The sequence below is a fragment of the Euwallacea similis genome, chromosome 18 (genome assembly GCF_039881205.1).
Source record: "Euwallacea similis isolate ESF13 chromosome 18, ESF131.1, whole genome shotgun sequence".
Taxonomy (NCBI): domain Eukaryota; kingdom Metazoa; phylum Arthropoda; class Insecta; order Coleoptera; family Curculionidae; genus Euwallacea; species Euwallacea similis.
In genome coordinates this window covers 318,111-330,172 of record NC_089626.1, presented here as the reverse complement: position 1 = coordinate 330,172, position 12,062 = coordinate 318,111, and the positions used below count along the sequence as shown (strand labels likewise).

The window sequence follows — 12,062 nt, the reverse complement described above, 5'->3', positions numbered from 1 at the left end:
AAATGGTTTAGCTGACCGTATTTCAGTTTGAGTCCAAACCGGGTGGTTTGGCAGCATGGTGGCTTAGATCATATTGGAAATTTATGAATATTTATAAATTCCTCATCGAGCTACGGAAAAGTTAGATGAGTTCGTTGTTTGTGGGTAAAATTATTTTACGGCCGTGTTTCGGGTTGCATGTTAATCTGGTGCTTTATTGTCATCAGATTTTTAAGATACATGTGTGAACATGTACAAATGCGGTATCGAACTGTTAAAAGTTTAATTCTGTCTACATAGGAAAGCACGAAATGTTGAGATTCTCACTAAAACTTTATTAAAATATATAAATGCGGCAACAGATGGTTCGAAACTGAAAATCGTTCATTCGGCTTTGAAAGTGCGAAACGGTTTAGTTTAGCGTGTTTCAGTTTGCGTCTAAATTTCATGGTTTGACAGCACTTCAACGCTGTAGCTCCTCGTTGAAAATCATTAAATATTTATAAGTTCTCAACGAGCTGCGAAAATTCTTAATTTGTTCCGTATTTCGGATTACGTCCAATTCGGATTATGTGCGAATTCCGGATTTCGTCCAATTCGGATTATGTGCGTGTTTCAGATTGCGTTCAATTCAGATTATGTGCGTGTTTCGGATTGCGTCCAATTTCGTGTTTAGATATTGGCCGAATATTGATTGAAACATCGGAGATGGATTTTCGTCTTAGCTCTTAGCAAAGGGTTAACTGTTATTCTAAGTTCATTTTAACCGTGAATAGTGAATCATTGCTCCAACAACCCTTAGTTGTGTGTGAGACGCTTTTCAAAAAAAAAGGTAAAGAGAAGAGGAAATGAAATTATTTGCTGTTCGTATTCTGGATTTCGCGTTATCTGATAATTTTGTTGCTGGAGTATTAGGTTCTCGGTAAAAATGTGCGAAAATGTATAAAATGAGGCATGTCGGTATTTGAAAGCATAAAACGTTTAGATTTTTGGTAAAATTTATTGAAGATCTTTTACAGCTAGAATTGACTCATTGGAGCATCCTCTTCGTCTTACTCTTTGAGGCATTATCTCCTACGAACCTCTTTGTAGCATTATTTGCTGTCTTTATGTTAATCCGAAAATTTCGGCCATAAATACTTTCACTACGTTTCCATATCATTAGTGGTCATTTTTTAAACACTTTCAGAGCACCAAGCGTCTACCGAATGTTTAGATATTTACTTTTAAATTCGGTTATTATTTTCACTTTCATTCATTCTTTCCATTTCCATACTGGCTCCAAGCGATCCTATTTTAACAATGCATTATGGAAAATATCGACTTTTCCAAAAGCAAATATGAGGGTTTTAGACCACATATCGGCCACATTTAGTGATACTGTCATTTATTCATTCTCTAAACCGAAAGATGATATCGCAATCAACGTGATTGATTACGATGGATGGAAGATTGAATGTCCTCCATTCCACAGCTTCGAAACACATGCAGCTGAGAGAGGTAAAAGGGCAGCTGAGTGATAATCGGACGTTAATTAGTAATTAATAGTAATTAATAAATTATGAAATGGGGCTAACGTTACTAAAAACATTATGTGTCATTTCTGGCTTGAGGAACGTTCAAAGGCAAGCAAAAACTGCCCTTCAGTATCTTTTTGAGGATGAACCTTTCCAAGTCGCTTGAGAAAACGCTGAGTGATCCTTACCACTGGGAGAATAAGATTTTTACGAAGTCGTCGTCACGGCTGCACCAAGAGTTTCGGATGACTCTCGCTTCTATGGGTCGATGGTCTCGTTATTTCAACAGTAGAAATTGTTGTTGTTCCAGCAACTCCAAGGGCACCAGCGTTTTCCTGCTTGTACTATTAATATCGCTTAATTCACTGCCGTACAACATGTCCTGAATGAAGCCCATCTCCACCCACACAATCAGGTCGTCTATTTATATGAGGGTCATGCAAGACATGGTAATGGATACGGAATATGGAATAATATTGCATGCATTACAGTACCAAGCATACACGTCATTCTTTAATCCGGCTGTTTTGGACACTTCATTTAGTATTAATGGTATTAGTCATGGAAATCTCATGATGCATTTTATTTACTTTGTCATGCAGGCTATGCCGTGCTGACAAAGGCAGTGCAACTTAATAAAATTCTGTTACGAAATCGTTAAAATGATAACATAATTTAATAATAGTGTTCACTTTAAAGGGCTGGAAAATAAAGGAAAAATTAATGGAAGATATGGTTTTTTTTTCTTTAATTCAGGAAACTACTTGTCTTCGCAGTATGCCTTCCTTTCCCGTGAAAAATGATTAACAAGTCGGTCTTGACGTATATAACGGGTGATCGTTAAAAAAACGTCGCTGAAGGCGGTGAACCGTAAACGTAGGACGTTGATTAAGCCATTTGCTATTCGGTATCAAACTTCTTACTGACAAACTAGTAACAGATGAATTAATCGAAGACACGCGTCTGTTATTTCAACGCCTACTTGCAGTTGTTTTTAATGATCACCCTTTATATTTAAACATCTGCGTCGTTTCGTGTTTAAAGTGCGAAAAGCTATTTCCTTTTCCATTGTTTTAATCGTCTTGGGCGGCAAATTTATCTAACCGCTTTCCAATTAATTTTTTCCTCAGCCGTTTAAATGTAGAGGTAGAAAACATAACAATAATTAAATCTCTTGTCAGGTGAAACTCTATTCCTTCCCTTCCACTTAGGTATATTCCTAATTGGAATTCACCCTCTTCCCTCTTTTGGAATTCCATAAAGCTAATTAACAAAAATACTATTCGCGAAACAGAAACAAATCCTAAGGGCCTTGTTGTCTTGTTTTTCACTTTTGCTCAAAACAGTTTGCTTCGATATTAGCAATTTGCCATTAACCGGATGTACCTGAGGGCTCTTTCGACACTTGAATTTCTTTGAGTTAAACGCAGTAAACAGAATTACTCTTTAATTAACACATTTAAAACATCGTCAGAGAATTTCCTTTATTGACATTGGTACATAATTAAGGGTCTTATGGAATCGACTGGATTGAAAGAAAAATAAACATAGAGGAGATATAAAAGTATTATTAATAATCGGTTAAAAACAAAGAGAAACGTATTGAAATCAAATAAACTTGACATTTCTAAGCGTTCCAGGCAAAGGCGCTACCGGTTTCCTGCTTATTGGCGTTCATCAGAGCTTAGCAAAAATGTCACTTTTGCAATACAAAAAATGTTCGATTATCTTTCGATTTATTGCGCATTTAAGGGATAAACCTTCGAATCTATTCATAATCACAATACCTTTCTTATAAAACAAGAAAAAAATTAATTAAAAAATAAACATGTTAAGCTGATGAACCACTGAAAATTTCCTGTTTGTTCATAATTTAAATAATTGGCAATATAAAGATTCTACCCTAATCAAACTATTTGAACGACTTAGTTAAATGCTCAATCTCCGTAGGGAAAATTGATTGACTCTAATTGATGCGTAGGCGTTACGTTAAGAGTTGGTTGTAAGACGAATTCTATCAAAGGTAATAGGCGCGTTACTTTTATCTTATAGAGACAAGAACAGCTCACACAGAATGCAATACAACTTTGATTTAAAATGATTTTCAATAAAATTTCTAATTTTAATTCATGCAGCTTCCCGATTCGGCAAATTGGCAACATTGCATTTAAACTTGTAGCAGGAGTAGGAAGGGGTAACCATTCATTATCACAAACGTGTATGAAGCGCCATCTTTGAATGAGTTAAGAATACTCGTGACTGTAGATCTGCTGGTAAGTATGAAATCAATGAATCCATGTCCTGAGCTTATGACACATTTTCTGTATATTGCATATGTTTTTGCTTTTGAGCATGTGACAGTACTAAAACGCAATGTTCTATCACATGTTGTGTATGTTTGTGAATTTCAATTCCTTAAGAAGGGGCATACTAGCAGCATCAGACGTTTCCATAAATAATTATTGGCGTTAAAACATGTTAAGAAATTCTGGATGTAATTCAACAACAATCTACCTCAAGGTTAAATTCACTACAATCAGTTTTTCTTGAATTTTTAGGATGGCAGGTCAGCAAAATTTTTCCTAATTTTAGACTTTTTAGAGCACAATTTAGATTAGATATGTATTACTTCAACCTTTCACCACTTGCAACTTTTTTAATTAAAAATACCCTCAAAAATCCTTCACGTGTCCACGAAAAAAGTATTGCATAACATCTATTGCATTGTACTGCATAAGCAGGTAGAGGTAAAATACCATGGATACGCTACTGAGATTGAACTGCTCAACCATCAGTAACCAACTTTTAACCAACCAAACGAGTCAACTACTGGATTGGTGGAATTAAAAATTAAAGTAGAAGTCTCTAGTCGTGCGTTGCTTCGTGCGTCATCGAAAAACTGAAACTACTTGTTGATCGTGCTCTTTAATCTTTACTAGTACCTACCTCTCACCTGCTTTAGTTTACTACCGAGCGTCACATAATAAATACTTCGACATTTTGAGAGTAATATTGCATTGTAGAACCAGTCAAAATGCCCAACTACCACAAACTGGAGGCTAAAGTGATCCAAGAACTTAAGGATATTGCCAATAAAATAAGGATCCATTCTATCACATCAACACAAGCCGCTAAGTCCGGGTGAGTATTGTTATATAGTGGTGGATAGGGAGACGCACGTGGTCGCTTCACCGGTGTCAAATCGGGTGATCCAGGAGGCCATCACATAAATACGATCATTTTTACGTAATTTTTTACTCTCTGCTAAGGGATTTTATTATAAACTTTTAGAAAATTATCTAGAATGAGAAAGGTTGCTATCGTTTTACCTAATTTGTTACAGCATACTCAATACTGAACGAGTGACTTGGCACTTTTTTATTTATTAGCGATTTTGCTGGGTTAGAAAGTATAGGAATTCATTTGAACGGTAAATGGTATTTTGCTAAGGGAATGAATGAATATGAATGTTTGATGGTTTGCTAAAATTAATGGTTATTCACTCTTATTCATATTTATTTTTTAGTGTATTATGTAGATGTGGCTTAATTGCATATATACTTACTCTTTAAGCATAATTGCCGTGTTTGAGGTTATGAACTGCCATGCTGTTGAAGATGGTGAACTATGACATTCAAAAGTTATTCCTATTATATGAATTCAATCTATTGATTGAAACCATTAATACGTACAAGAATTGTGATGGTAATTCGAAATAATGCTCACTAATTTTGTCACGCCATTATTACAGAACTGGGCATCTATGTATTAGTAGATAACATTCAGACTATAGAGTCCAGAAAAACAGAAAAATTGTGTAAGTAGGGGAAACTTGAATTTGTTCAAAGATTACCAGGAGTCCATCATGGGAACATATGAAAAAAAGTAGAGAAAATGTCAATAAAAACTTGCCTATTTATTGTTTTTGATCAGAAAAACGGTTGAACACCAATTTATTTTTTATTTGTTTTGTAATTTTCTTTATTGTCCAACTTCCTTGTCTTGCGCTCTTAGTGGCTTTTTCAGTATTTTTTCTCTCGTAGTTCATAAAGGTCAACGATTATAAGCCTCTGTACCTAAGAGTCTTTCATCTTTCAACAGGACAAATAATTGGAATCTATCAGGGTTATTTGAAAAAATTTCAAAAAACAAATTTAGACGCAACATTGCCTCCTTATACAGAGAAAAACACAAGGCCCTTAAGAGATTAATTAAATTACTTAAAGGTTATCCATAACTCCCCACTCATGTCTTCTAACTGGAAAGTGAGAGGATGTTAATATTTCACATGCATGTTATGAAATACACATCTATTCTAGATAATATCAAGAGAGCAAGATTGCATAAAGTATAATAATGTACAAAATCTAAACAATAGGCCGTCATAGGCAGGGGGCGTCACGGGGAAGTCTCCCCTAGCAAGTTTCCAGTGTGTCATTAATCTTGACTAATTTACTTAAATAACCATTGAAGATACAATTTAAAATACTTAATTGAAAAGTTAATTTTATAATATATGTATCTACCTATTATGCTATGACTGTCACTGTGTTAAATTCAACTGAGGTGGGCTGTTGTTCACTAATAATATGATTTTTCCGTTCTTATGGTTCAACTCAGCACCATATTTACTACCAATTTTATTTGATATACCGTTTTCCATGATTTCACGTACCTATTCAATGCCTGCATAAGTCAAAATCCCAAGCCAAATTAACCCCTGGGCACCTGCAACGACTTCCGGAAATCCCCCACATACTCGGTAAAATACTGATTTAATTTCGCCATACATTAATGTTCGGTTTCGGATTCTGCCCCTTCTTTTCATCCATCCGGCATGATCTATGGTGAGTATCTTAGGGAAGGTCTTTGAGAGGTCTGCACTCCCTTCGCAGAACTTAGCCTTAATGAACTGCGCAGCTTTATGCGGAGATAACCAGAAATCCAGCCATAGTCGTAACCGAATGTTCTACTATCTGATGATTGTTTGAGAAGTGTCAAGATTCTTCTGGAGCAAGCAAGTTGTACTGATTCAGCCCACCTGTGTTGTAATGTGTTCATTTTTAGGCGAATGTTCTTTTTAGTTCCTTCAGTTTTTGAGATATTTAACTCAAATTTGGAATAATGAGCGTTTTTTAAAGCTCACATTGGTAGTTGTGCAAATCTACAAGGTGATTTGTTTGTTCTATACCAATTTTTTAAAATTAGATAATTTAATATAATATAGATATTTACTTAGATATTTAATTTTTAATAAAGTGAGTTTACAACAAACTCTTCGTGTGATTGATATTTAAACATCCTTTGATCCGGAGGGTAAGTATACAGTACTTTCCCAGTTTTGCTTATCACCATGACATCAACCGTTTTGTACAATTTCGTGCCCCTCCATAAAGCCGAAGAATGGAACCCCACAACCTAAATTGTTCAAATATGCCTATACAATACCCAGAATAATAAAATCGTTACGCTATTGTAACTAGGAGGTAGGTAAAATTTACAACGCCCCTCATATGAGAGTATGTATTTATACTATACATTGCTGGTTATCACCTGGTCTAGGATGGTCTAGGATAGTAGGTATGACGAAGAACCTTTGCGATGGGAATTGAAATTTGTAATTAAATTTTTATGCAGGGTGTTAATTAATAAGTATTCATATAAACTCAAAAGAAATTTGATTTATCCGAAGGAATGGAGAATTCGAGAAAGTCTACAAAGACCGTCGAAATATCGCAATTAGGAAGCGACAAGAGGATTTTGCAAAGTGATGGGTAGTTTCCAGTGTTGTCTCGCATCGTGAATTTTCTTTAACATCATGTGGAAGGAATTGAATTTCGTTAATAAATGGCAGAACAAAACCTTATTAATTTTCGACCTGCATTAAAAACTGAATTCTAGAGCATTTTAGCCTTCCATGGCATGTCTGTGTTAAAACCCTTCTTGTTCCTACAGAATCATTTAATAATTCATATAAAACGTTCAGTACTACGATGGACTGTACTAATAGTGATATATTTTTCCAGACATCCGACGTCATGTTCATCAATTGCTGAAATTCTCTCAGTATTATTTTTCCACACCATGCGTTACAAAGTTTCAGCCCCACGAGATCCCTCAAGCGACCGATTCGTTCTCTCTAAGGGCCATGCAGCTCCAGCTCTGTACGCAGCATGGGCCGAGGCAGGCCTCTTCCCAGTAGCAGATTTACAGAATTTGAGGAAATTTAATTCTGATCTTGAAGGCCATCCGACCCCCAGATTGAGTTTTGTTGATGTTGGGACTGGATCTCTAGGCCAAGGGCTTGCTATTGCCGGAGGCATGGCCTTTGTTGGCAAAAACTATGACAAAGCAAATTATAGGTGATATTTTTAATTACTAGACATGCTGGTTTCGATTTAAAAAAAAATTATTTATTTAGGGTGTATTGCTTAGTTGGCGATGGGGAGAGCGCAGAAGGCTCAATCTGGGAATCAATCCACTTTGCCAGCATTTACAAGCTCGACAATATTTGCGTCATTTTTGATGTGAATCGTTTGGGGCAGTCGCAGGAGACTTCCATGGGGCATGATGTTGAAAATTATAGGAGGAAACTTGAGGCTTTTGGAGTGCATGCCATTATTGTCGATGGGCATGACGTTGAGGAGTTGGTTAAAGCTTTCCATATTGCCGCAAATACCAAAGGCAAACCCACTGCCATTGTTGCTAAAACACTTAAAGGGAAAAACTTCCCTAAGGTGAGTCCATTTTAAGGTCTATTCATCTCAAACATAGGCATTGGTTAGGCGGCATGAAGTCCATTAAGAAAATCCATTAGGCATAGAGTAAATGTATAAATAATTTTAGATATGAACTTTTCAACAGTTAACACTTTTTACTTTTATTATTACCCTTATTAATTTTTCAGCACCCTGCTTGTTAGCCGGACGATAAAATCGGAAGTGTCCGAAGACCAAACCGTAATAATTCCATAGCAAATATATAGCACTTTATTTTTCGCCCAACAAATGGAAAATGTATTTCAATTTTCTGATTTTGAAATTTTTCATGCAAACGCTGAATATGCACATTTTTTATTTTTTGTTATCTATAAACAATCACAACCATTCCGACGCTCCTAACCATTATGCGAATTATTTGAAATAACTCTCTTTATTCTAAATTTGGCTTAATAACCCTATATTCACTCCATTTCCAGATCGAAAACCTGGACAACTGGCACGGAAAACCCTTGGGGGCGGAATCAGACAGAGTTGTCGAGTATTTAAAAACTTTAATAAAAAATCCTGGACCATTGCAAATCCACCCTCAAAAACCGCTCAAAGATGATGTTGCTTCCGTTGACATTACCAATATAAAACTCATCTCCCCTCCCAACTACAAAATTGGAGATAACGTTGCTACAAGAGTTGCATATGGTAAAGAAAAATTGTAAACAACTTCTCCAACTCAATTTTGTTCGATTCAGGTACTGCTCTGGTGAAGATAGCGCAAAGCAACCCAAGAGTAATTGCTCTAGATGGTGATATGAAGAACTCTACATTTTCTGAAAGCCTGTTGAAATTCGATGCGGCCAGGTATGTTGAATGCTTCATCGCTGAACAAAGTTTGGTTGGTACTGCCATTGGCGCAGCCTGCAGAGACCGAACTGTTCCGTTTGTTTCAACTTTTGCTTGCTTCTTAACAAGAGCTTTTGATCAGGTGATATTAATACCCTGCAGGTGTTTGAATTTTCAATTTGACCTGGGCCAATACAATTTGTAGATAAGGATGGGAGCAATTTCTCAAACGAATGTAAACTTTGTTGGTTCTCATTGCGGTGTAAGCATAGGCGAGGATGGGCCCAGTCAAATGGCTCTGGAAGATTTAGCGATGTTTCGTGCTGTTAACGGAAGTACCATCTTCTACCCTGCAGATGCGGTTGCTACTGAAAGAGCTATTGAACTTGCTGCTAACACTAAGGGCATCACATTCACTAGAGTTAACAGACCTACAACATCTGTCATTTACGCTAATGAGTTTGTTTTTGCTGTAAGTCATATGCTGATCTATAAATCATAGATATACTCAGTCAATATCTCCTAGGTCGGCAAAGCCAATGTAATTCTATCATCCCCAAAGGATCAAGTTGTTTTAATCGGGGGTGGGGTCACCCTTCAAGAGTCCATTGCTGCCGCTAAACAGCTTGAAAAAGCGGGCATTCACGCTAGAGTTATTGATCCATTTACAGTGAAGCCTCTGGATAAAGAAACAATCATTAACAACATCAAAGAAGTAGGAGGAAGGGCAATTGTTACCGAAGATCATTACTACGAGGGTGGTCTAGGTGATGCCGTTTTTGCTGCTATAGCTTTAGAAAGAAACATTATTGTCAAACATTTGGCTGTAGGAGAACTGCCACGATCGGGCCAACCAAACGTGCTCCTTGATCACTATAAAATTTCAGCCAAACATATTATATTAGCTGCCGAGGAGATAATGAAACTTTAAAACGATTATATCTCTTTTTTGGGTTTTTTGAACTGATGTAATGAATGTTATTTTTAAATATGTCAGTATCATTCCATAGTTTTCAAACTATTCGTTGTGTTTATAATTTTTTGTAATTCGGAAATGTTATGGTTACATAACCGCACTGCCAGCAGTTCGATTATGAACTGTATTGCCGTACCGCTGCTTATTTTTCTCTCTTATGTTGGCCACACTTGTATCCAACTTAAATTGTTAATTAAAGAAAACGACGTTCGGAAACGTCAACGATTTTTTACAGTGCTGTCAATCTAAATTTTTATAATCTTAAAATTACTAAATGTTCCAAACTTGTGGTTATTTTTGAGTTAATTATTATTTTGCAACCTCTATAGAAAAAATATTATAATATTCACGTTTCATAAGGCCAATTGGTCGCTTCGGTCCTGTTTTGTAAATTTGGATTTACGCGCAGATGTATTGTCTCATGAAACCTGTATCTTCATTAATAAATCTTATGTCTTATGTATATAAAAGTGTGTTTTATTGTGTTATCATGCAGCAAAAATTAATTTCCGGAGGCCATTTTTGAAGGGTTGTAGCGTTCTTAGCAAACATTTGCAGATATATTTTTATTAGAATTTTTTTACTTAAAATCAAATTTCCAAAGCATGATTTACGTATGGCGGATTATACCTGACTCATCCTGTATATTTAAAATTACCTTAGTAACATGCCGCATAATTAATTTCAATTTAAAATAAATAAATAATTTAACTTACTTTATTTTCAATTTTTGTAACAATTAGTTCCAAATTTAGTTAGCTTGCCCGCTAAATGTCCATGGCTTACATATCTCTGTTTACTTCCATTTTAAAACCGATAAATAGATATATCGAAACCAATTAAGACAGAAAATACTAATTACATTTAGCCTGAAAATTTTCCATTTCTACGTGCCTGAAAGAGTCATCTGCAATAGATAGATAAATTGAAAAAATATATTTTTCTTAGATAGATATATGTGGGTCAACATTCATTTAATTATACACGTTTTACTTTTTTCTAGAGCATGCGCTCACTCGCAAACATGGATTAATACCAGTCATGCACGGGTATTCCCGAGGCATTCAATAATACCCTGACGAAGTAATAAGGTAAAAAAAATTTGAATTGCGAATGAGGTGTCACAAACGGATGTATTAATTTCGGTTTATGCGATTTCTATCAGCTTAAGCGAGAAATTCGGTACCAAGAATTTTGATGATGACTGAAGTAAAGCCTTGTTATATCAACATACAGTTTAGCAAAGATTATTCTTGCTGATAATTTTAAAACGGTGAAATACTTTTCATCCAAACGTACGCTAACATGACTTGCAAAAAAGTAAATTCGCAATTTTTTAAGGGGTGAAATGAATTTTTTTAGTTAAAACTGATCTAGAATTCTTCATAAGAAAAACTAGACTCAATTTTTCCCCTCAATCAATCCAATTCTTACATGTTTTTACTGGGAGGAATGTTCAACAATTTGCATAAAAAAAAAACTTTTCGTTACATTGAAAAATTTTATTTCGAATAAATAAAAATATTCAGATCACAGGGAACTTACGAGCATTTAAATTATCTTTAACAATAGCTTAAACGTAATATTACATATTTAAAAAATAAGGAATACAATTTTCGCTAAACACTGTGCATAGAATGCTATGCCTTGGTTAAAAACGGGATTTATTCTAACATATTATGCTGAATATAAATATTGCAATAAATAAATAAATAAATTGAACTGATAATAACTAAGCAGTCAAAAGTAGTTTGAGTCACCTTAGCAATAGAGGTCACATTATACTGCTCGCACATGCAGGATATTATGGTCCAGTGCTTACACACAATAAAATCATGGGTTTCTATTCATAAACAAATTTATTAAGAATTTGTATATTGTTGCTTATAACCTTTGTGATTATGATATCTACAAAAGCGCAAAAAAACGAACGTTATTTTTTTAAATACTTTAGAAATTTATTAATTATTTTGAGAGGTGAGAAATCATTTAATAGCAAAAAATGTCTTTCAATTTAATGTAATTTTACCA

General features: G+C 35.1%; 1 protein-coding gene across 1 annotated transcript; it reads left to right on the top strand.

The window, feature by feature from the left end:
- Nucleotides 1-4,293: 4,293 nt before the first annotated feature.
- On the top strand, nt 4,294-10,403 carry LOC136414880 (transketolase-like protein 2). The gene is made up of 7 exons (XM_066399141.1): nt 4,294-4,637; nt 7,523-7,858; nt 7,918-8,233; nt 8,695-8,914; nt 8,965-9,197; nt 9,261-9,527; nt 9,582-10,403. The coding sequence occupies exons 1-7, from the start codon at nt 4,531-4,533 to the stop codon at nt 9,984-9,986; spliced, it is 1,884 nt and encodes a 627-aa protein (XP_066255238.1). The 5' UTR covers nt 4,294-4,530; the 3' UTR covers nt 9,987-10,403.
- Nucleotides 10,404-12,062: the final 1,659 nt, after the last annotated feature.

Excerpts from the sequence above, each read along its gene's own strand:
- LOC136414880 (XM_066399141.1), top strand. The coding sequence starts at position 4,531 with ATGCCCAACTACCACAAACTGGAGGCTAAAGTGATCCAAGAACTTAAG. Across the intron at positions 9,198-9,260 it reads TAACAAGAGCTTTTGATCAG|ATAAGGATGGGAGCAATTTC; the intron begins GTGATATTAATA and ends TACAATTTGTAG. Across the intron at positions 9,528-9,581 it reads CTAATGAGTTTGTTTTTGCT|GTCGGCAAAGCCAATGTAAT; the intron begins GTAAGTCATATG and ends AATATCTCCTAG.